General features: G+C 41.3%; 1 protein-coding gene across 3 annotated transcripts; it reads left to right on the forward strand.

Moving 5' to 3' along the window:
- syt2b (synaptotagmin IIb) lies at positions 1 to 26,232 on the forward strand. 3 transcript variants are annotated; one of them, XM_028406798.1, is made up of 9 exons: positions 1 to 292; positions 12,328 to 12,556; positions 13,688 to 13,848; positions 17,301 to 17,432; positions 17,967 to 18,134; positions 20,817 to 20,984; positions 21,325 to 21,442; positions 21,657 to 21,790; positions 22,249 to 26,232. In XM_028406798.1, exons 2-9 carry the CDS (start codon positions 12,352 to 12,354, stop codon positions 22,462 to 22,464), a joined length of 1,302 nt encoding a protein of 433 aa, XP_028262599.1. In that variant the 5' UTR covers positions 1 to 292; positions 12,328 to 12,351; the 3' UTR covers positions 22,465 to 26,232. The 3 variants fall into 3 exon arrangements, with proteins under 3 accessions (XP_028262599.1, XP_028262601.1, XP_028262600.1); XM_028406800.1 differs by having other exon boundaries at positions 17,310 to 17,432; XM_028406799.1 differs by lacking the exon at positions 1 to 292 and adding an exon at positions 9,941 to 10,070.
- The last annotated feature ends 224 nt before the right edge of the window (positions 26,233 to 26,456 follow it).

Genomic DNA, 26,456 nt, shown 5'->3' on the forward strand with positions numbered 1-26,456 from the left:
GGAAATACAGCAGTGGAACTGCACCGGCTCTGATGCTAGAGCTGATTTCAGTGTGTTACAACAATGTTAATGAGTGTTTCCTCTCTTCTCTTTCAGCAGCACCTTTAGCTTGTTGTAAGCTCTTCTCGGACAGAACATAACACCCCCAGGTGATACTGGGACCTTCCAGTACTGGGGGATTTTTGTTGCAATGTCTTTTAAGGCTGGACTGAGTGCAGATTGTTAAGACATTTTGACTCTCTCTGACCGTGTTTTCTCCTCCTTGTTTTAGGAGGCAGCACATCTCTTTAAGGTAAGCTGTGTTTTTTTTGTTTCTCATCTTTCTCTCTGTCCAAGGCAGAAACATCTGTTAACTGGAGCTTTGCTGCGTGGCAGGTTGTCACAGAGGCACCTAGCCTCATTACACACATCCTGCCTGAATGTAAGAAGAAAAAAAAAACCTCTGCAGAGAGAAAAGGGGAGAATAACTAGATCAGGGGTAATTAGAGCAGACAGTGTGAGCGTTTCTGTCATTTTACTGCAGACAGTCAACTGTAAATCTGCTGGAGTGGAACTTTTAACGCATGCCGGTAAAGTCCTCCTGCCTGGTGCGTAGCATCATGTAGTGCTGCAGTATAGTGTTACATAATACAAACAAACGTGTGTGTGTGTGTGTGAGAGAGAGAGAGAGAGAGAGAAAGAGAGGACTGAACTTAAGATGGGAATTTCTTGCTCTTTTCATTAGAGGGGTACAAACTGAATTTGAATGCACAGATTTTTGCTTTTTTCATGTGTATTTCTTCACCATGAAGCTTTCTGTTACAGTGTGTCAGTCATTAGATGGATGATGGGAGGCAGCTCACTGTTATACAGTAAAAACACAGAGGGGGAGCGCATGCAAAGTCAGATTTGCTGAGCCAGCAAGAGTGAAGGGCCCACATAAGAGTCTGCAGGGCTTACAGTGTTCCAGTAAATCTGATTTGTCCTATTAAACCAGAGGATGCATCTTTTTCTTAAACATTTCCGTCACTGACCAATTTTTAAATGTTTGCGCTTCACAGCCTCATATGTGCTTCATTTTCTGACACTATGTGGATACATCTCTGTTCTTTCTGATTGTGATGCAGTGGTGTGAACACGTCAGGGGGATGCAGACAGTGCCTTGTTTTAGTCCCTGGGGGTGTTATGAGTACATGACTGGGACATTCCTCTGTGTGTGTGTGTGTGTCAGATGAGGACTTCCTTTTGGCATCATTCAGCAGAGGTGAATCAAGGGAGGTGTGCAATATGTCTCACATACACACACACGCACACTTGTGCTAACACACACACAGTGGTGCATTTTGTGCTGCAATCACCGGGCAACACATCTTCATTCAGCAGAGTGTGTAAAATGAATAGGTGGATTAATACTGCAATAACAATGAGAGCGAGTTTATACACTTACACTGCTCATATGCTTCCTCTGTATTACCCCGTTAAGCAGGTAAGGCGATTATAATTAAGATATTGGTGCAGCTACGACTACAGAGTGGTATAACAATAAATCTTATTTGGCAAATGTCGGAAAAATCCATTTTTTAAACTGACTGAATTTGCTTCTCCAGTTGTATTTTCTTGCTGAATTTGCATTTGGCTGCACACTGAGAAAGGATTAGTCATACAGTTTTTCAGCCATGTTGTCTGGTTATGAGGTCAGCGTCGCATCTTTTGGGATGGGATGAGATTATATTATCGTTTTTTTTTTTTTTTTAAAGTATATACATATATATGTATCACTATCCACACTGCTGCTCTCAGTCTGTTTACTTTGGTTAGCACTGAAGTCTCTTTGATTGTTGGATTGGCCTGAAGCATCATTCTAATAGTTCAGCACTAGCAGCATCCTGTTAAAAATCTGTTATGTGATTTGGTACAAATCTATATTGATCACAAACATTGTCATAAATTGTCTAAATGTTCTTCTAGAACCACATAAATTCTGTATTTTTAATTAATTATGGCAGCAACTATCACAGAATCATTTGAGAAAACTGGTGAAGATGTCACCTTCCTGGTTTCTGATTCATGCAGAGGTTTTCTTAAGAGCGATTTTAAAGATCAGGCCTCAGCTGGTGCCATCTTGGCTCAGGTATAAGTGGCACTGAAGTGACCAGGTCATGCTAAGGCAGAGGCAGCCTGTGAGGTCCTAGTCTCAGTAACATTAAAAGGTGTGTGTCATAAAAATGATCAAGTTACTTGTTTAGTATGAGTTCTGTTTCTGTTTCAGCTGTTGAGTTGGGTACTTGTTTTTCCCATGATCCTCTGCTTCACTGTGTTTGATCAAACTTACTTTAGGTTCATTTCCTGGCACAGATTAGTTTTTTCTTTCACTTCTCTACGTCTATAGTTTTTTTTCTCTCATACACAGATGTTTGTGGAGCATTGACCTTTGCTAAATCATTGTTGATTTAAAAAAATGTGTGATACTTCCTGGCTTGATAGTGGTAATTCTAAATCATGTATAATCCATGGTGGGTTTCTGCTCCTCCTGGGCAGATGTGTGCAGCCCGGAGCATTCCTGCTGCTGCTCGATGGTTCGTGAAATGGGAGGCTTCACTGCAGCCTCACTAAACATAGCTCCTCCCAGAGAACAGCAAGCATCAACTGGGCTGGTTCACAAAATGGCATTTGATGATATTCTGTTGAGACACGTTGTGAAACTTGCTGAATCGATGTCTCTGCTGATGCTGCAGTGTGTTTTGGAGCTGAATGCCGTCAGTGCATCACATGACTGCCTGAGGAGGCTGTAGAATGGATGTGTGGCTGAGGGGGAATCTGTCAGATATTTTGCCTGAACTGCATTCAGTGCGTTTGCAATACAGTCACCAAATGACTGGTCAAAGATCGATGGTCAGTTAGAGGGGGTCAGGAACAAGGAGGCCAAACATCCAGCACAGAGGAGAGTGACAACAGAGTGAGGAGGAAGCTGCAGGGAGCACAGAGGCACACAGGTCAAGCTGTCTTTCTGCTGTCGTTTATTAGTCTTCTGTGAGCTGAATATCAAAAGATATGACGGTTCTGTTACTGATTTTAACAGTTTATACATTAAACAATCAGCTGATTGAAATCAGCAAAAACACTGACCTACTGTTACATACATGCTGATCATAAGTGACAAGTGACCGTTTGGAGGCTCTGCAGTCCTATGCAGAAAAAGGTCAATAAAGTCCAGCAGATCAATACCGAGCGCTTCGGGGGCAAATTAATATGTTTAAGTACCAGACTGAGCTTTAACGATCAGCTTTACTGTGTCCTGAAGTTGACTAATTACTCCACCTTCTATTGTGAAGCTAAAGGAGAAACTGCTTCACAGTTTAAGAGCAGTATGAGCAAATTAAACACGTTAGAAATGTAAAGATTCTAAAGAGGAATAAGGCTGTTAGCAAAATGTGCAAATCAAAGATGGTTATTAAGTTGTTAATTGTGATGCATCAGCAATGTTATAGGTGTTGCAGAGGTGGATGTAGTTTTATCATCTGGGTATGAAAAAACTCCTAAGTTACATAAAAATCAATAATTTTGCTGCTTTGGTAAAATGTATTGATGACTGACCTATTTTGTGTGTAAACTCAGTCAGTCAGAGTATCCTATAAACACAAAAAGATTAAATTAATAACCCTAAAATAAATTATGATTACTAATGTATAATTTTAATAAAATGAAAACACTCCATTTGAAATTTTAATAACACTCCATAGCCTTTAATTACTTTATAGGAGGCTGACATTAATACTTTTAACTGAGTGTCAGTTTAGCGCCCTCTGCTGGTTTCCCTGCACTGCACAACATTTTTACAGCAACGTTACTTCATCTGTCTGTGGATTATAAATCACAGTGAATGGAGTATTTATATAGTTTCACACAGCAGCAGAACAGAGAGCATCCTCCTGCCTCTTAGCTTATTGAAGCCGACCAGTCTGTGAGGATTTGCTGATCAAGTTCTTTCTTAATGAGACCAATTTATCTTCCCTCACAGCAGGGAACACTTGACAGATTTAGAAATGTGCTGGAGTGGACAGACTGACATATCTGGCTCTTTAAATCTGTGCTAGCCGGAGACTTTTGTGACACTTAACGAAAAGTTTTTCCTTTTCTTGTCTTCACTTTATGTGTGTTCTAATAAAGCACAGATTGTAGCAGAGAAATGACTGCTTGCTGTTTAATTAGCAAGAGTCTCTGCGAAATCTGACGCCAAATGGTTTTAAGGGGGAAAAAAGGAAATGTAGGAAGTCGTTGCAGATCAGATAATTACTCTCCGAACTTGTGACTCCCCCTGGCTTCGTTTTACTCAGCTCTACTTTGTCATGTTGCCCCAGATCTCTGCAGTTGGTCAGCCTGTCCTTCAGTGGTGGGGTGATGTATCCCTCCCTCTCTGTTTGTAAATGTCGCTCTATCTCCCTCGTCTCTGCTGCTGCACCCTAAATGCACCAATATCCAGTGCTAGTGAGGCTTTTTTCAGCAGCAGCAGGAAGAGTGTGTGTAGCTTCTGTCCGAGTGTTTGTTAGGTGCTAAGATGGTCTCCGTCCTTCTGATGTGAAGCAAAAATAGACCTGGTTTTTCAGGTTTGTATGGATGCACAAATCTGATCCCTAAATTTGAGTCAGAATCATGTCACTCGCTTTTGGTCCTAAATCAGATATCATCCATGTAACATATAGAAACTGCTGATTTGTCAGGCTTTGTTTCATTCGTAGTTTGTAACGGGTGCAGCCCTGCTTCAGCTTTCAGTCCCTCTGGTTCATGTGCACTCCATGTGTGATTGAGCCAGGATCCATTGATTGATTGCTAACTGTTGCTCTGTTGTGTCACACTTGATATGCTTTATGTGTTATAGCTCGTTGTCACTGACATTACTGGGCATATATGAGCTAAGTTTAGCCAATTAGCTGTAACCTAGCTACACTGCACTGATTTGTTGTTTACTACAAACTGTGGACAAACCCTCCGTACCATCAGCCATAGCTTTTTGAGGAGCATGCGGAAGGCACCAGCTGTTGCCATGCTGACGTCTGAGTACGCATAAATTCAGGGTTAATCCAACTACAGGCAAAGTGGTGCGGTGCCTGTGGAGCTGAGCTGGGTGAGTAGTCACAGATATCCTGCCCTCTATTGTAAGCTTTAATATGATCAGTGTAAGTGACTAGTATAAAGTACACCCCCTGTACAGTTGTCATAATTTACCAATAGAAACCTAAACTGTGTTTGTATCAGACTATAAACATGCTTTTTCAACATATTAACATGGAGGTTGGACTGGCGACCTGTCCAGGGCGTGCCCCCACCTCTCAGCCATGCATAGCTGGATAGACTCCATCATTATAGACATGGGCCCCCCATAGACCCTCAAATCAGCTACCTACCGGAGACATCATGGATGTTTGGTCCATAGAGACTGTCTGTGGGATTTACTCACCTTTGGCCCCCAGAGGCTGCAGGGGGAACTGCAATTTTAGACATTTCTGCATGAGCTTCATTTGCCAGCACAGGGCTTGTTTTCCTTTTGAACCATTAGCTGACAGACAAATGTGCAAACAGCAAGCAGGACAATTTAGTGGGGAGACTGTTTAGCCAGCATGGCAGTAGGCCTATAAACAGGGTGGATGGTGGCATTAACCGGGATTTGTGTTCCTCACTGAAGGAACACAAATCCTGTTCGCCTCCCTTTGTCAGCCTGGCTGCTTCAGTCAGCGTGCAGTGGTAAGTTGTACTGTTGAAGATACATGTATATATTCATTTGCAGCCTATATCCTAAATATAGGAAACAGCTGCCTGCTGCTGAAATAAAGGATGCTGAGAGAGAACCAAAACAATGTGTGCCAAATGGCTAAATAAAGCTCTGATTTCATACAGAGGAAGGAGGTCAAAGTGAGACAATGGTTGTTTTTATCACCACAAAACAATTAGAATGTAATTTTTGAGAGACGTGGTGATACGTGATGATTTGTGTGTGGGTGTAATAGTTTGCCTTAAGCTAACGTATATGGACGAACACAGGGGAAATTTAGTGGGAAGATGCTGTGGAGCTAATTACTTTCTGTTAGCTTCCCCTCGTGATTAGAGCTGTTTTCTGCTGGTTTTATGATGTAAGTTGCTGGAAATATACTGTAGTATGAATCTGGTTCCTGAGGGAGAGGATTTAATTTGAGTGAAGGTTTGATTGGTCAGAGAATGTGTGTGTTTTTATGAAGTAGCATGTTCAGATGTTTGCCATTCACACAAACAAATCTGGCTCGAACAGAATGAGGGACACACAGTTGTTGACCAATAGATGAACTTTTTGTGAGCTCATTCACTTAATCACATGTCAGAAGACATCTTTAAATGTCAGTAAATGTGTTTTTGTAAGTATTAAAGTGAATGATGGGGGATTAAATCAGTTTTTGTGTTGTTTTCAAGCCTTCCTTTGAGTTTTCTTGAAGACATTTCGCTGCTCCTCTGAGCAGCTTTGTCAGTTTTTTGTAGTTTGTTGGGGTTTATATGTGTGATATGTGTTAGAGGACCTCAGTGGGTGGATCCATGTGGGTCTGGCTGTCTGTGTCAGGTGTGTCTAATGACTGGTTAATGACTGTGACACTGCAGGGGAGCTGTGCTTGAGGAGGCGTCTTGATTGCTGGACACATGTGTCTTTGTGTGAAAATTTGGGACTTTCCATTCCCTTTGTAACAGTTGCTCATCCAAACTGTAACTGAGCGTGTGCTAATTCTTTTATTTTCCTGCTGTGTGATGAGTCAATCTCTGTGCTGTGAACACAACAGGGAAGCCACACAACTGTACAGCTTTGAGGGGTGTCCTGGTGGCTCGGGGATTAAAGCATTTACTTTTAAATCCCCTGCATTACCAGCTTCAGCTTGATCTCTGGCTAATTATTTAACCTCGTATTTTTACCCTGCTGTGATGGACTGGCAACCTGTCCAGGGTGTACCTCACCTCTGTCCTGTGGATACCTGGGAGAGGCTTCAACCCTCCCCACTGTGTGACCCTGTATGGATGGATTTTGGCCCTGCATCCTTTATCTGCTTTGTTATTAAAGTATTGATGCAGCTGTCACAACTCTCCTGTCCTTTTCTTAGGAGATTGACACGGTGGTGTCATCATGACACTCACTCAGTCAGATTAAAAAGCTGCTGTCAAAGCACACCCAGTGTTTATACACACACACACACACTGTAACCTTGTTGACCAAATTGCTGCTTCTGAGCACTGCAAGTCGTGTACAGAGCCAAATAGAACCATATGGTGCTTTCTGTTTACTGTTGTCCACACTGCAGTAATGGCCGGTACTGTGTGTGTGTATGTGTGTGTGAGGCACACAGGGAGGTGATGCCTTGGGAGGAAACTTTTATAGTTATGGACATAAATGATGAAAGCACATAGGAAGAAACCAGGCATAGCAGGAAATGGAGGAAGTCTGTGTGCAGCTGACTGTTGGACAAACTGCCTCCCAGCTCCGTTACACCCCTGCATTGCAGCACTCCCTGCAGGAGCTGAGTGAGGTGCAGTCTTTTCCACATCCCCTCTGCTGCCTCAGAGGAGATGAGCCATCTCAACCAAACTGTCCCGGTGCAGCTCAGCACGGGTACACACACAGGCAGCAGCTGTTCTCCGCATATGTTCATTATGAGGGGCTTTGATAGTAGTTCTGTTGCTCTTATCGACCTCTCAGCACGACGCGGTCCTCAGGCCTCTGTGGAGAGGATTACTAGTGGAAATGTTTCTTCATTCAGAGATGCTGATTACGAAAAGGAAGGAGCGGAGAGTAGTATCCCACAATGCACTGGGAACCATTGTACCGCACTATTATTGCTTCACTTAATAATGGAGCTGCATTGTGACCTTGCTTTAAACTCTTGGACATCAAAGCTGCTGAGTCAAGAGCAGAGAGGTGATTTATCAAATCTAGTAAAGAACATTTGGTTATTACTGTTGTTATCTGGTCCAGAAATATATGATGTTTAGAAACCTCTATGACCTATACATATATAAGCCTGTGTAAATTTCATTATGATCCATGTCCGTTCAGGGCTAATAATTTTTCATCCATACATTTTCATTTGTGTGTTTACTGCATGTTTTAGTCTATGATGGCTGGAGGTTTCAATGGTGCTAAAATACTGAAGGTGCTTTCTTAGTTTCTTCATTTTATTTTATATATTGTTGTACACTGTAGAAAATTGCAGGGTCTTGAGTCTTTAATTAAACAGATTAGCTTAGCTTAGCATATAGACTTGTGTAGAACTGGTTGAATTTGTATTTTTATCATATATCAGGTTATTTGAATGTGGCATCATGTTCTTTAGATAAGACTAATTACTAAGAAAATGGTGGAGAAGTTTGTTGCTTGTTAATAAGAGACGTTTGCCTGGTGATGGTTTATTACCACTGTTTGTCTACCTTTGAAAAGCTTTGTAAGCATATACATGACCTCTCTATACAGATGATGCTATTTATAATGTTGGGATTCACTGGTTCTCAGCCTGTTAAATACTTTATGTGTGAGGGCAGAGGTTCTGTGAAACATTACAATGCTAGTTCTTCCCTATGGGACAGAACCAAAGCATGAGTATCTGTCTTTACTGTTGCCTGTCTCTCCATATCTGTGAAGCTCTACCAAACTTCTGCTTCTTCTTTCCCTTGTCCTCCTCTCCCCTTGCCCTGTAAATGAGCCTGTTGCTGTTTGAGTGTGGATCAGATATTTTCTTTCCCATTAGCCCAAATTAGCCACATACAGTAACCCATCCTCCCTTTGCTGCTCCTTTTCCTTGAGACCACATGGAGATGGAAATATGTAGCACTCTCAAAGCATAAAACGTTGGCAATCTTGTGCAATTTTGTACAAAGCGGCAGCTAAATATTTCATTCAGTGTCACTTTCATCATTGCTAGAAGCATTCATCATAAAAACCAGCTGAGGGCTAAGACAAATGTCTCTGAGTATAACTTTGCAGCTCGCTGATGGAAGGATTCTCTGTGATGCAGCAGTTTTGTATGAGATTCCTGCCCTCCTCTGGCAAAGCTGCTAATTGCACTGTAACCAAAACATGAGAGGAGTCACCTCACATAAGGCGTCTGACAAGCTGGCAGATGAACCTGAGCATACCTGAGTATACAGAGCGGTATTTCCCCAAGGAGAGCTGGGAGAGCTGCGGGGAAGGACTGAATGCTGGAATGGAAAATGACTCAAATGTGCAGAAATGTTACTACATGATAGAGGCTAGAGAGAAGGCGAAGCTGTATCTGATCACACATCTTTTAGCCTTGGCTAAGACTTGCTGGTCACACATTATGATGTAGTTTCGGCTGTGTTTTGTTTGTGTTGTAACTGGAGAAGATGCTTTGCAATCTGCTCGCTTCCAATCATCGCTGATGAGTCTCCAGAGGGACCTGGTGAAAGGCAGACGAGTCGCTGTAATCGTTCTCAGTCCTGTTCAGTCTAAAAGCAGGGATCTCTCCAGAGCTTTATACCACACTTCTGAGATCAATTGTAAGGATCCAATTAATTGTATGAGCTCAGTTTAATACCATTTGTGGAGCTCATGTGGTAAAGTCTGCACGCCCTGAAGAGTTTGTCATTGGTGCATACCTTGCTTGTTCTCCGTCTCTGCCCTGTGCAAACTGAGGCTTTATTCAGATGGCCCTCAACCCAGAGCTTGTGCTTATTGATCTTTTACAACTGCCCTCCAATACAAGACCAAAGACTGGCATGCTGCAATCAGCTATGTGAGCAGCATTGCAAATGAGGCTGTGGGAGAGAGAGAGAGAGAGAGAGAGAGAGGGACAGAGAGGTAAAGAGGTTGTGTGCATGAGTACATTGAGGGAGAGACAGAGAGAGAGTAGGGAGGTGTGTGTGATGGGAGGGGGGAGATGGTGTGCATTAGAAAAAGGAGGAGGAGGAGGAGGAGGAGGGGTGTATGCTGCAGTAGAGAGAAGTGAGACTGCAGTCTCTGCTTATGGGAGAGATCAGACTGTTACCACAGCTCTGAGGAACTGTAGCCCAAACACATATTGATATTGGATGGGCCACCTGACGAGGGGGAATACCACATCTGACCGGTGAGTTCTTTTTTACACATCCTTGTAGATTACAATTTAGTCATGAGACGTGGATGTAGAGGGTCTTAGCTACGTTTTTAAACTATCAGAGCCGGGATAAACTGATCGTATTCTTTCGTTAATGAGGAAATGTCAGAGCCTCTCTGGGTGGCTGAGTGATGCTGGGCAGTGATGAGCTGCAGAAAGGCAGATAAGGACTGAGTGCTAATGGCACAGAGGTAAAAGGTAGGCTAAGAGAGAGAAGAGGGGAGGGTTTGGACATTCAGCTGCTTTCCTCATCACATCTAAATGCAGTCATAGAGCGTATTGTTCTTTTGCTAAGTTATGGAAGTTGGAGTGAATTTTACACTACGGCTGTTTCTGATGGTTTCTGATGAATGGAACGGATGTGCAGCTAAAACTTTTATTCGTAACCATCGCAGTTCCATCTGCATTCACATCATGCCCGTGCCCACCTCTTAGGCAGTGACTTGACACTGGCCTCAAGCCAGCTGCTTATTTGATTGGCTGGTCACATCTCTAGCTATAGACAGGTGGTGTGGGCAATCCTGGAGAGCTGATAGACACTATCAGCATTGCTTAGCAACAATGATGTGCCGGCCCACATCACACACAGAGGCCTGTACAGCACCAGGAGAAAGTCAAATACACATGTTGGAATGTGATACATATTGATCTGTGGGCTGTGGGTCAATGAAGATGAGGTTATGTCGTGATTGTGTTTGTCATATGCTGCTGGTTCACTTTGATTCTGTGATACGGATATCCGCACATGCACTCAGCACTATACTCACTATACATTTGACAATATGAACTCTTCATTTTACTCTATAATGATACCTGCTCACACACATCTATACAACACACACAACATTATTTCCCATTCATCTCACTTGCTTTGCAGCTGTAGCAGTAATATTAAACTGCCTTCCTAATGCACTCAGGAATAAAATAAAATAGTGAATCATCCTCTCTGCTTGCTTGAAAATGTATTAATTTTATGATCCTTTCTGTCAAAACACACTTTTCTCAGTTGGATTCTCCACCCTGAGGCGAAAACATGTAAACACAGACATCATAGTGCAGAGCTGCAGAGCAAGTAAACGGCCGTCGAGCTGCCAATTATTCTTTAGCGCTGTGTTGAGCTGGCAGGAAGCACAAAAGCAGGCAGGCAGCGTCCAGATCACATTATTCAGTCCTGACAATAATACCAGTCAAATTACAGCAGAAATGTGCTGCAGTAAAATAAATATTCTCTCTGACAGAATTGAAACTGCTAAACTGTGCTCCACAGGGGTGTATTGATTAACTGGATACATGACCAGTGAAGGAATGATTCTCACTCTGCACCAAATTTTAATTCACACATTTTTGTTCTTCTCTGTTGTTTGACAATAGAATTAAACACGAGAGCTCCTTAATAAATGTTAGCTGCCATTAACAGACATGCAAATGACCAACAGAATAAATTACATGATGCTGGGAGGTACATTGATTTTTGAAAACAAAACAACAAAGAGGTTAAGAGAGATCACCGGAATTCTGTCAAATTTGAATAGAGTCAGTCTCTCTGACCCCTGTATTTATGCTAAGCTAAGCTAGATTCACACTTGTATTGCATCCTGTTAACAACTAAACAGTATGCTTGTAGGGACCTCTCCTGGACCTTCAATTTTTCAACAATCTTTTGATGCAGATTTCTCTGTTTTCTTCAGTTCTGGTGGATCATCCACACACAGTTTCACATCATCAGCATAATGAATGACTTTGGTGTTGTGTTTGCACTTTATGTGGCTTTTACCATATATATGTATATATGACACTTATCTGCTGGGGACTTGTGCCCACACACAATGCTGTTTTTAAGACTCCCAGCTTCTTGTTGTTTTAATCCTTTAATTTTTGAATCGTGTTTCTTATCTACTCTTGTGTTCAAATGTGTTGGCTGAGGCAGGACTCATCACCATGGTGGCCAAAAAATGGCACGCAAACTTGTAGAGAGACAGAAGAATTTTGCCTTGTAAATGTGTTTTTTAAGATAAGAATGGATCTGATTAAAGTCACACACTTTTCTTGATAGTATTAAGTGAGTGAAAATAAATGAAGGGATGATTATATGTGAATTTTGGAATTCAAACTGTTACCACAATTGCACAAACTGCTGTTATGCATTTTAAGTTTAAGGCAACATAGTCTTTATATTCTGAGATGTTATGTGTTCATCCACCTTTCTGTGTCTGATCTCTTTGTGTCTCAGGGACGCTGCGCCTAGTCTTTGACAATGAAGTTCAACTTGTTCAGAAAGCCACAGGCCATGGCGGCCACCGAGCCGACCACCGCCCCGACCATGACCGTGGCTCCAACCCCGGCCGTCATATCCACCTCTGCACCAGAGATCTCTGGGTCCAACAACACAGAGATCAGCAAGAATGACATGTTTGAGGAGATCAAGAGCAAGTTCTTGAATGAGATTGACAAAATTCCTTGTAAGTGCATCCTAAATTCAAACATGTACTTTCTTTGTCACAAAGTTGATTTTAACCCTTGTGCGTCATTGGGGACTTTTTTGTCCATTTGGGTAATTTTTGCCTCTTTACCTGGCCACCATTTTATCTGTGTTGGTGCATATGGCACAATTTTTTGTAACAAAGACTCTCTCTAGACACATTTTAGAATTCCAATTTAAATTTTTCAAATACATCACCAGAACATGGTGAAACAAATTTACTACCCTTTTGTGTCATTAGGGGACAAAAAAGTCCACTTCCAAAAAACTGCTATAAAAAATTAACAGATTAATATTTTTTCTTACTTTTTTCTGCATAAATATGTTAAACAACTTCAGCCCTGAACACATGAAACAGCACACAGATGCATGCACACACACACACACACACACACCACACACACACACACGTATGCACATGGACACATACACACGTGTACAAACACATGCACACACACTTAAAACAGCCTACTGAACACAATCCAAAACACATCCACAAAACACAAGGATTTTATGCATAGGAATATAATGGGTTAATGGCTGATTTAAGTGGTGAACAGTAGAAAATGTCAAATTTAACTATTTTTTTCAAAAATGAAACCCTTACATCAAGAAATGCATGGTTATATGTTGTTATAGTTATGATATTAAAAAATGTAGTATTATAATAGGAGTTAATGGGCCCTAAGTGGAAAATACCATTTTAAACTGCTGCTACACAAAAACTAATAATGCATTAAACTCAATATTTTGGCTAATCTTTGACCTATCCATGACAGATATAAAAATAATGCCTCAGCCACCTAACTTTTGTTTTGTGGAAAATAACTCATTTTTTGTGTTTTCTTCATAAAAAAATTACTGTGACATCAAGTAATCAAACTGGCATTTAAAGGGTTAAATTCCTCAAAATGATTTAATGTTTGGTAGTTTTGAGCAGGGCTGAAGTTGTTTAACATATTTATGCAGAAAAAAGTAAGAAAAAATATTAATCTGTTAATTTTTTATAGCAGTTTTCTGGAAGTGGACTTTTTTGTCCCCTAATGACACAAAAGGGTAGTAAATTAAAGTGACGCCTGAGGGTTAATTTTTTTTTTTTTTTTACTGACAGTGCCTCCATGGGCTCTGATTGCCATCGCTGTGGTGGCTGCACTGCTTATCCTGACCTGCTGCTTCTGCATAATCAAAAAGTGCTGCTGCAAGAAGAAGAAGAACAAGAAAGGAAAGAAGGGCAAGGACGGCTTCAACATGAAGAACATGCAGGGTGGAGAGGTATGACGCCTCGTACGCACTGAACAGTCAGGGATGCCTTTTTTCTGCTTCTTCTTTTTTTTGCAACAATTTATTATTCAAAGTTTTTATTATTATTTACTGCTCAGATTTTATGACTAACTTGATTTGATCTTCTACCAGCAGCTGTTTTAGCCCAGGCTGTAGAGGACACAAGGAGAGCTCTCTTCCCCTCCATTTATTTGATGTCGTTGATGTGGTTGTTTAATTGTGTGACGTATTCCATTGTGGCCTGTGGTGAAAAATGACACACTTTGTTAAGAGGTGGTGAAGAATAATGAGCTCAAATGGAGTGGAAAGTTTTTGAAAACACACAAAAAACTTAATGAATGAAAGTCTAATGTGAGATTTTCAAGTGTAGTAAATCACAAGATAAATGTTAATTAATTTGAAGACTAATCAGCTCACATGAGTATAGATTGCCCTGCGCTCCTTTGACACTTAATTAAAGCAATCAATTGTTTGTGTCCACAATGTGAATTTATGGCCCTCAGTCTAAAACAAGTGTGTCATTTCTCATCATAATCGTGCTGGTGGTGGTGGTGGTGTTGATTGCCTCTCTTTTTGTAGTGTGTTTGGTGTCTTGTGAGTTGAATCTCTTCCTCTCTCCTCCCTTTTTTCCACTTTGTGTCTGTCTGTCTTGTGTGTGCCTCGTGTTTCTTGACTGTGGTGGACTCCTGATCCTACGGTAGGTGGATAGCTCACGTTGATGCTCTCTGGCCCCCAGGGCGGAGGGGGGTTTCATGGAATGAAAGTCGTAGCTTCCTTTGCTTTGTGTATTATTATTATTATTTTTACTCTTCCCCCTTCTGTTTTAATTTGGTCATGATAGCTTGAGAATGTAACAATGGAAAGCTATGATGTGCTCCATAAACCCCAGAGAGGAAAGTCTAACCATCTAACACATTGTTCCTGGTGACAATGTAACTGTAACTCACACCAATATGGAAAGTATTGGATAAAAAAAAAAAAAAAGAAATGTATTGATATGCAAGACACTGTTAACACTATTAATCTGTGCATGTGATAAAGGGCATGGTTGGTTGTTTGGGAGACCTGAAGATGATAAAACTGCATGACGAGCCAAATCTCTTCTTTTGGACTGTAATACTCACGGAGGAGGTAGGATGTGGAGACGCTGGAAAAGAAAATAACATTTCAAAGTCAAGGTCACTTTGACAAAAGAGGCTATAATTCAATTACAAAAATAACACTGCAGCAATGAAACTCACACATTATTCAAATAGCTGGCTGTGCCCTTTCATCCTGAACTATTTATTGTAATAATGGTAAGCTGAAAAGAGAGGCATCTTTTTGTGCCATATAAATGCCTGTAGTGGTGAAAGCATCCAGGGATTTTTTTATATACAAAAATATCCAAGTTTCCACTGAGAGTAGGGCTTTAAGCGTAATGTAAGACACGGGTAGAACCTTGTGGCCATCAGGTGAACTGCAGTCGGCACGTTGCTTGTGCTCGGGCTTGCTTGCTAAACCGCCTGTCCAAAGGGGGCAATCAGTTTGAATAATTGACTGTTTTTGCACCCATGAGTTGTACTATGGTTTTTTATGTCTTGTACAGTGTGCTGTACTCTTTCAAACTTTCACCTTAAATAGTAGTAGTATAATGTAAGTTAGCATCAGTTTCATGTTGCATAGCCAAGTTACAGTTAGCTGCTAACTGCTCCTTGTTGTGTCTGAAATCACCCACTCACTCAGTACCAGCTACATATCATTTTCTTGCTGCTGTTTAGCACATCATTAGTGACATGCAACTAAAGAACCTTGCTCTTGGGCTCACCCCTGTGTTTGGATGCTGCTGACTTAGATACCTGTTGCAGTAGAAACCTCAGAGATGAGGAGTGCAATACATGTATTTACACACAGACGGAATAAAAAAACGACTTAGTTTCACTTGAAATCGCACTGAGCTCAATGCATGATGGTGCATAATGCTAACATTGTGCATCTTCATGATACACTGTGGGACACATTAGCTTTGTCCCAGTTAAGGGGCTGCATCTTTTGAAGGACAGATGTGTCCTTATTTCTTCTGATAATAAAGGTGGATCCTTCACGGTCCAAACTATATACTATGGTATACAGCTGTTGAGTGCATTATTATAATTTATTTAATTCATCATTCAACCTTTATTTAACCAGATAAAACCCATTGAGGTCAGCAGCACAGTCAAAAAGAACAGTTACAAGAAAAATAAAGTAAAATAGTGTTTTCATCAAGAAAGTTCAGGAACTCAACAAGACACAGTAAGTTTAACATTTAAAACACAGTCACTGTTCAATGGTGTATCGCTGTCTGTCCCTGAGAATAGAACGAAAGGCTCCAAGTGGGATAACTTCAGAGAGTTTCAGTTTAGTCTGTAAATTGTTCCATGCTGCGGGGGCAGCAAAGCTGAGACCTCTTTTACCAAATTCAGAAATAATCTATAAGGTGGTGCACACGCCACGTAGGGCACTATGTAATGAATAGGAGGGTGATTTCGGACACATCCACAGTCATGTAATGCTATTTGTTAATAGAAAGTCTCATTAATGACATTTGATAGTATTCGCCTGCTAGTTGTGATGTCAATGTGCATGAATCTGATGATTTGTGACATAAGTTGATGCAATAATGTGAATCCATAAATGCAGGTAGACATTTAGCTAACTTTAGCTCACAGATAGAGACACTTTTTTGTTTGCCAAAACATTTCAGACTGAAAAAGTCTTAAGTTAGCCAGCTTTAACGTGCACATGCTGACAATAGATAGCAATTAAAAGCAATTAATTCTTACATATAGAACTTTTAATATATCTACAAACTACAGTCCATTGGTATAAGACTGTGAAATATCTCCTTGCCCTGAATATTATGTCTTATTTGCCTTTTAATATTTAATATGCATTAGCATTTGCTGTTGTGAGCTAGTTCCTTGGGGGCTTTCTACAAACATTTGCCCCTCTGTGCATTTGATGAAAGCTTAAAAATGAATCAAGCTTTGGCAAACAACAAGCGAATTTCTAATTTCAATGGAAATGGATCATACTTTTTACCCTTCTCAGTGGAACTAGCATGCAATGCCTCCACCGACTCTGGCTGTCACTGTACTGCTCAAGCATGTCGAAGGAATTGCCCACTGATCCGAAAAAATGCTGAGAAGATGAGGTCTGCGGAGTTTTTTAAAAAAAAGTAGACACATCTATTTTATTTAAGACACCAGCAGAGATTTCTGGGCTTGCGAATGATAAATGGTTGGTTTTTATCATCAGGTGCTGTGCAGGTAAGCAGTAACCAAAAATGTGTATCTCCCACTCACAAACCCCTGGAGCTCCAGTGTCTGTGGCATGCTGACTGTTATGGGGAGCCCCTTATGTTGACTCCCTGTCCTCAGAAATTTAACACACCACTTTATTTTGTTACTTTTACACTGCAGATACACCAGGACGACGATGATGATGAGGGAGAGACCGGACTGACTGAGGAAGAGAAAGAGGAAGAGGAAAAAGAACAGGAGAAACTTGGGAAGCTGCAGTACTCCATAGATTATGACTTTGAGAACACAAAGGTCTGTGGTTCTTAATGCATTAGTGTTAATCCGCGTTAATCTTTAATTTATATAGCACTACACACTAGTGATACCGCCTGGTAAAAAAGGAGCTAAATCCTAAAATAGATCAGTCAAATCAATAAACCATATGAACAGTCTATAGTTTTAAACCTAAAAAATAAGATAGAAAGAGTTAAAATCATATAAACTTAAAATGCAGAGGCAATAAAGGTGTGGACAGTTTTACAGATTTAGAAACAGCTGAATATTTTATAGAGCCCGATATGAAGTTTTTTTTATATAGTTTCCAAACTGTGACAACTGTGTGACATTGAAGAAAACCTTCAGTATGTTTCCAGTCAAGCAAAACGCTTCTGGTGATTGAGTGCAGTTTTTATATAACCAGTCTGAGCCCTCGCCCGCTCTGTCTCTCTCTCTCTCTCTCTCTCACACACACACACACACACACACACACACACACACACACATACTGGATTTTGGCCTGATAACATTGTTTTGCCGCTCACCTGCCGCCTGATCTTCTGCACACAGCTCACAGTCGGCATCCTTCAAGCTGCAGACCTCATGTCCATGGACTCAGGTGGAACCTCCGATCCTTATGTCCGCGTCCTGCTCTTCCCTGACAAGAAGAAGAAGTTTGACACCAAAGTGCACAAGAAAACACTGAACCCCGTCTTCAATGAGACATTTGTTTTCAAGGTAAGATTCCACTCTCGCTGAGTCCTGTCATATTTGCAGAGACAAAAAAACAAGACCTGAATAAACATTATATATCGACATGTAATGTTTTATATTAAAAAAATATAACACACAACTTTTAGTTTAATAGAACGGATAGTATCAGGTTTGTGTTGTGTCACACCGGCCTGTGCAGCTTACATGCCTCCTTCTTCCTGTCCCTGCTAATAAGGCCCGCAGAGACTTTCCCTGGTGGCTCTGGGTCAGGCTTCAGGCTCTGCCAGTCTGCAGAGTTGAAGCAGCAAAATAAGAATCCTACAGATCGTTGTCAGAGAGCCTGTTTGCCTTCACACAAAGCCACAGTTATTGTGTTTATTTGCCATATTTTTCCAACTTGACATTATAATTCTGTAGCCTTCATAATTTTGTGGAGGCTTCGTCTATTTCCCAACCTTCCAACCGTCTGCTGCGGCGTCATACATATTTATTAAGTGTTTCAAGGATCGAGAAAATAATGTAATCACATGTAAATATTGTTTTCATCTTAATTTGCTGCTTTTCTGTAGCTAGTCACATTAAGATCCGTTTTGAACATTTGACATCTACTTCAATTCAATTCAATTCAATTCAATTCAGTTTTATTTATATAGCGCATATTACAATCAGACATTGTCTCAAAGCGCTTCACAGGAACCCCCCTAAGAGCACTGTGGCAAGGAAAAACTCCCTTTAAGAAGAAGAAACCTTGAGCAGGACCCGTCAACTTAAGGGGGAACCAGTCCTGCTGCTAGTCAGAGAGGATGAGGGAGAGAGAGAGAGAGAGAGAGAGAGAGAGAGAGAGAGAGAGAGAGAGGATGAAGGAGAGAGAGAGAGGAGAGAGAGAGGATGAAGGAGAAAGAGAGAGAGAGAGAGAGGAGCAAACATGATACAAACATGATACAGTACAGAGCAAACATGACAGCAAGATGAAACAGTGATTATATTGCAATAGATATCTATATATATCGTCGGTCCATAAGTAGGAATAGTAATTTGATAGCAAGGATGAGCAGCAGGGGCTAGTGAAGTCGATGAGCACAGGAGAGATCAGGGACCAGACTGCAGGTCAGCATGTAGGACTGGAGACCTGCAAAGAGAGAGAGAGAGAGCGAGGCACAGAACTACAAGGAAGACAGTTAACACAGATTATGAGACGATATTACCCAGTATGATCCAGACTAAGGAGAGTGGAGGAGAGGTCAGAGGGTGTTCAGAGGATCGTGTTTGTGCCACCCGACAACGTAGAGCAAGAGAGACTTCACGGGCCGGACTGCAGGTCATCATCCAGGTCTTGAGACCAGTGTGAGCCAGACTAAGGAGAGAAAAGGAGAGGTTAGAGGGTGAGAGGGAAACTGCTCAGTGGATCATGTTTGTGCCCCCCGACAACGTAGGCCTAGAGCAGCATAGCTGTGCTACACACTAGGTCTAAGGCTAACTGTACGCCTTACTAAACAGAAAAGTTTTAAGTCTAGTCTTAAAGGTGGAGGCAGTGTCTGCCTCTCGGACCCAGATTGGTAACTGGTTCCATAATAGCGGTGCCTGATAGCTGAAAGCTCGTCCTCCCATTCTACTTCTATGAATCCTAGGAACTACTAGTAAACCTGCACTCAGAGATCTGAGTGTCCTATTAGGAACATATGGTACAATCAGGTCCTGCAGATACAATGGAGCAAGTCCATGAAGAGCCTTGTAGGTTAGAAGAAGGATCTTGAAGTGTATTCTTGAGTCCACTGGGAGCCAGTGAAGAGACGCTAGAACAGGAGAGATGTGATCCCTTTGGCTGCTTCCTGTCAGAACTCTAGCTGCTGCGTTCTGGATCAGCTGCAGACTGTTGATGGAGTAATGTGGACATCCTAACAATAAAGAGTTGCAGTAGTCCAGTCTTGAAGTGACAAAAGCATGGATAAGCTTTTCAGCATCACTCTGAGAGAGGATGCTCCTGATCTTAGTAATATTACGCAGGTGAAAGAAAGCGGTCCTGGAGACCTGCTTAATATGAGAGACAAACGACATGTCTTGGTCAAAGATATGTCGTACTGGAGTCATACACTGTATATTAATGTGCATGAAGTGTCCATGATGTCACACATATGTTTCTGAAAAGCCTGAAGAGTTCCTGTGAGAGGCTGTGACGTTCACCAAGTTGACAGTTGTAATAGTCCTTCTAAACTCTTACTTAATCCAGCTGAGGCATGCGGACAGTCGCTGAAGCAAGAAATGAATTAGCTGCTGCTGGTCGTGCCAATAAATATGCAAAATACTACATGAAATATTAATGATAGCCACAAAAGTCCCCATTAGGTGGTTACTCAGGAGTCCAGGGTCTCTTTTTAATTCACGGTTGGGGTTAGACATTAACAACCACTGGTTCAGGGTAGGCATTAAAAACAGAGTAAGGGTTCAGTGAAAGATTTGTCTCAAAACATGAAATTCAGAGCGTTTGAGGTAAACCATTCCCCCCAGTCACCATGTTCGACTACCATCACAATGAGATGCCCATGGCCACGTTGGGATGTTGTTGGAAATACACACATTTTGAAAGGACAGGCTGGAATTGACTCACAACCCCCTATAGGACCATGGGGGGGAACTGCAGGTTGTCATTCTGAAACATGCCTTTACCTTTTATTCTAGATTAAAATTTGGACTTTGTCTTTCTGTCAGGTGCCCTATGAGGAGCTCGGAGGCAAGACGCTGGTGATGTCTGTGTATGACTACGACCGATTTTCGAAGCATGATGTCATCGGAGAGGTGAAGCTACCCATGAACACCATCGACCTCGGAAGGCCGATTGAGGAGTGGCGGGATCTGGAGAGCGCCGATCAGGAGGAGGTGCTGTTACCATTGTCATATTGATTTGATGTTACCAAATGTAGTGAACTGTAGAAACAGCAATGAATTGATGCTGTTAAGAAGAATCTTTATAATCTTATAATTAACCGCCAGGCTGGTTGTTGATGTTGACCCGCTGTAATGATGGTCGAGCGCCCATAGAGTATAACATTTTTCATGGCTAAGGTTGTTGCCATTTTTGCAGTGCCTGAATCCACCTACAGTGGGCCAAGAAGCGGAGCCTAAGTGGAGCTGAGGTGATAGCATCAGCAGTTTGCAGTTGACTGATGAGCATGTGTGCTTGTCATTTCTGTCTCTTCCCTCTGTGCCGGCTGCTCAGCCTGAGAAACTAGGAGACATCTGCATCTCCCTGCGTTATGTGCCAACGGCCGGGAAACTCACCGTCTGCATCCTGGAGGCAAAGAACCTGAAGAAAATGGACGCCTGCGGCTTATCTGGTACAAGAGAGAGACACAATGAATAATCCTTTGAATGAAGATAACATGTTTGTCAGGCTTGTCTATGACTATGGTTGTCAGTAAATCATCATATCATTATATAGTAACTTCAGACATAGAACCTTTTCTTTTCCTTGTCTCCTGGTTCACATAGAGAATCACAAAGAAACATAAATATCACAGAAACCAGAACATCAGACGATTTGTTTTCCAGATCCATATGTAAAGATCCAGCTGCTCCAGGGAGGAAAGCGTCTGAAGAAGAAGAAGACCACAGTGAAGAAGAACACCTTAAACCCATACTATAATGAATCCTTCAGCTTTGAAATCCCTCTGGAACAGATGCAGGTAGGATTGATGTAGATTATAGCTTCTAAACATCATAAAATCAGATTCTTAATAGTGACTCCACCTTGAAGCCAGAGTTTCTGCACAGTAAAGGTTGAGAGGCCGCCAGAACCCTGGACCATATCAGTGATGAGCACACCCCTCCTTCAACATTGTTTGCAGACAAAGGAGAAGTGTCCATCTCTATTTAAAGTCAATGCTGCAGAGCTTTATTACTGCTGGGTGGCTAACTGTTCCTGCCATGCGATAATATACATATAAATCTAATGGCAGTTGGCATGCTAGCTAACTGTCCACTCAGATTGGCATTTTATTAGTGAGACATTAGTGAGCAAGCTGTAACATATTTGTTGCAATGTTAGCTAATAAAGTAGACTAGCTAAAGTGATAAATATCATCATTTGAATTGATGATATTTCAGTGACCTGATGAGAAAATTTCTCTCCCTCACTTCTCAGAAAATCCTGGTGGCAGTCACAGTGTTTGATTATGACAAGATAGGTAAGAACGACGCCATCGGGAAGATCTTCGTGGGCAGCAAGGCTACGGGCTTAGGTCTGAAGCACTGGTCTGACATGCTGGCTAATCCCCGCCGCCCCATCGCTCAGTGGCATGCATTGCAGCCAGAGGAGGATATCGATGGTCAGCTGGCATCTTTGGCTGCAAAGAAGTAAACATGCTCCACCATCCAGCTAATGCACTAACTCAAAACCAACCACACCCCCCTTCCCCTCTCCCCCCCTCCCCCTCTGCATGAATCCCACGACTTAACACATGACTACCGGTCATGAATCCTGCTCAGCAAAAAAGAGACATGTTAGAATATCTGCTCATTCATGGTTAAGTCAAAAGAAACTCTTTTTAAAGCATCACATCTCACACATTAGTGTATGCTGAGAGGAGTGGCGTTGAGTTTATGAATGATTGACTTTCGGTCTTTCATTCATTTGAAGAAACTGATTTTTAGGGTGCTGACACTGAATGACCGACAATGCTGGATAAAAAAAAAAGCTTTAGTTTAGTTTATAGAGCATGCTTTACTTACCTCCCCGCTGCTCTGCCTACACCACGCCCAGTATTGTATCCTGCTAATAAGTGTGCTATAACTTTGCAATAGAACGTACTGTAGTATTGGGTTACTTCTTGCATAGTGTCAGTTTAAAGATCTAATTGGGAACGAATCAGGTCATGCAATCGCTTTTTTTTTTTTTTTACATCGGAGACGGAGTGCAGCATAGCAGGGACGACACAGCTGCTTGTTTTGTGTTGCTATACAGGCACATCTATGCATTTAGGTTCAACACACATCTCTGTGTCTTCAGGCAGAGGAAATGTAGGACAGGAATACAAGGGTGCCTTCCTGATACGACACTTTGAGAAATAGGTTTCATTGTTTATTTTGGAGAGGTTGAATATTACTCAGACGCTGTCAGGGACACTGTGAATGTGCCATCTGAAATCTGCTCTGAGCTGTGTGTTGACCACTTGGATGTAAAAACCTTACTTTGTCCCTGGAGCAAGTAAGGACACTAACAGAAGGATTACCAATGATCTTCTCATTCTTTTGTGCTGTCTCATTTTATTCTCATATTCATTCAAATGACTGTACGTCGACACGCTGCTGAAACAACAGGAGGATTTCTGTCAGATGTTTTTATAGAGAATTTGAAATGTTAAGATGTAGCTTCACTTTTTAAAAGAATGTGAATTCAAGTATTAAAAGAAATGCAGGTTTGTAGAGTCTGAACAACTGCTGCATCTAACATCTGGATTATAATATTTACACACATATTCTGGACCATTTGCTTAAACCACACCGAGCTGCAGAATCGAGCATGTATCATGCCTCGCAGTATTTCATGTTGTTTGAAGCGCTCAGTGAAGACTTCTGTGAGCCAAAGTGCTGCAACATGGTGGTACCTATTGCTTTACTGTGATATGGTAGGTTTGGAGGCAAAAAGGACTTTTCTTTTTTTTATAAGCTGATTGAAAGACTTTAATCATTACTGAACACACTACACACAATCTGTAGGTATTAGATTAGATTATGATTATGATGACCTCAGAAAATCAGTATTGACCCAATTAGCATATGAATTCTTGTGCCATGACTTTTGATGTCATAGTAACGTCTGACCATAAAGTTCTAATCCCTGAGTTTACGGACATGATTTAAATTTGATCTAGGCGTTCCCGAGATGAGGTCTCGCTGACCTCTGAACATTGAAATTCTTATTAGGTTATACACACATGGATATTTCTGCTACATGTGTTAAAATTCTGTCCTATTGTGTTTGTACAATGACAATAAAGATCATTTAAATTACCTGAGATATCGGTAACCCTGGAGATGTGCTGCCTCTGGCCATGGCTGCAGCGGATGTGGAGGAATAACGACCAAAAATCCAATCAGTGAAGCTGACCTTTGACCCTTTGTATACTCATATACTAACTGCTTCCAATCAGAGGTGTTTATAGCTCACTGAGCAACAAAAATCTGTAGTTAAAGAGAAAAATTGCAGAGTTGCATGCCCATGTGGATTGTTACTGCTGCAACAATCAAGAATAACTTAGCATGGAGAATGGTTGACGGTATGTTGACAGATGAGACCTTTATAGACCTTTAAAATGTGGAGAATGTAAAGAACATAGAAGACAATCAGCTCCGTCCATGCAGCAATCTCCAGTTTTCCTCTTCGGGTTTTCAGTAATGGTTAAATGTTTGGAGTAATGCACTCAGTATGTGTGTCTGTTTTTGCATCCACGCCGTCAGCAGGAAGGTGAACTGAGCGGCCCTCCACAGTTACTCCTCCTTTCTATGGTTGACTTTAATGCATCGCGCTGATTTGTTAATAGGCTACAGCATGTGTTTACATAGACGTTGTAAATAGTAGCATGTTTTAAAGAGGAACCATAATTATATTGTGTATGTGTGTTTGTGTTCTGTGTCATTTTTTTGATAATAAAAACAGAGCAAAAAAAAAAACAAAAAAAAAACACAAGTATGCACTGACTGCAAAGTGTATGTATTTCTGCTGAATGGGACTGAATGTCTGAATGGTTCACAGCGCCTCGATCGACAGCAGAGTGACTTTGTGTATAACTGGGAAGCCCCGCTTGCACGATTGTTTTATTTTTGTTTGTGTGTGTCGTCTGCTCGTCTGTTCTCAGGCTACAAGTCATGTCATTATTGTTCCTTCCTCATTGCTATAGACTGTGTATATATATATATATATATATATATATTTTAAAGCAGGGAATCCTCCTTGACTTCTAATCTCAGTGTACCGTAAGTGTTTCCTTTATTTACTTACTCCTGCCAGATGGGCGTCAAGTCTCACTTAATAATCCAGTGAATAACTAAACTGACTTGTAGCCTCTTTTCCCCCCTCCTCATCTTATTGCCATTCAGACCAGCTCTTTAAAATAAACTTCGTTCTAGTGTTTTAAGTTCTTTACCGTGTTAGTTATGTGAAGTATTATCACATAATTTATTACTGACGTGGTCCTCTTCAGTAGCTCTAATGAAGCAATCAATAATCTTTTCAGTACAAACGTCACTTTATGAATGATTGCAGACTTTGACTAATGGATAGCAATGGGATGAGCTGGTGCTGTGTCGCATGCTCTGAGATATGGATGCTGCTGTGACATTTCTAATGGTTGGGGATTTGCCCCCCCCCTCCCATCTGCTTTTTGAGTCATTATCCTTTTACTATTGGATAAATCTTTGTTTATGCCGCAGAGTGCGTGAAGATGAATCTTCATGAGGGTCCATCTTTTAGATGATGAGGAAGACGAGATTTATTCCTATAAGATCGCTTTCTAGAGTGTGTGTCAATGCATCCTTTGCTGTGGATATTCATTACAACGGATCCTCCATTTGCAACTGTGTGTATAGGACCAACTGAACCCCCCCCCCTTTCCCTGGTTGTTTAATGTTGTTCTGTTAATGGATTATATCTGCAATGCAGGCAACAAAATCCCTGTCTTCCTGGGTCTCACAAGCTGTCTTGAGCACAGAGCAGACCTGAGCAGCGCCAGAATCCACATTCGCAATGCAATACTGCCAACCTGCTGCTTTACAGTATCTGTACTCCTCATCGTATGTGAGCCATAAATACACAGAACATCCAAAGACTTGATTATGATCCTCACTCACTAACTGAGCAATTTAGACATTAAAGGGAAATGCTTGATTGTCTATTTTGACTCGTGTTCTGTCTTGTTGTAGAGGTGTGTTAATAGTTGTGCCTTTTTGTGAACTGCATGGTTTATTTCTATACAAAGTTCATGTTTTACAGCAAAAAAGGAAACAAAAAAAGGAAAAAAATCACCACTCTGTGTAGATGTGAAGGGAGTCAAAAATATGGGATGTGGTCAGGACATATGTGTGTATTGTCAAATAAGTAATCATAGGAAATAAAGGCATTTTAAGTAGCTTTGTTCTGTGTGGTGTGTATACTCAGAGGCTGCTGTTCCTCTTGTGGTCAAAGGGTGGCGCCATGTGCATGAAAGAGGAAGTGATGTTTAGCTTGACTATATTCACGCCATACAAAGAGTGATATCACTTTGCTCTAAGTTTGTTCACCACTTATTAAAATCCAAACATTGTGCATGCAATTCTTATTGGATTTTATGAAGCTTTTTTTTTTTACGCTCCAAC

This window comes from Parambassis ranga, chromosome 5, assembly GCF_900634625.1.
Source record: "Parambassis ranga chromosome 5, fParRan2.1, whole genome shotgun sequence".
NCBI lineage: Eukaryota > Metazoa > Chordata > Actinopteri > Ambassidae > Parambassis > Parambassis ranga.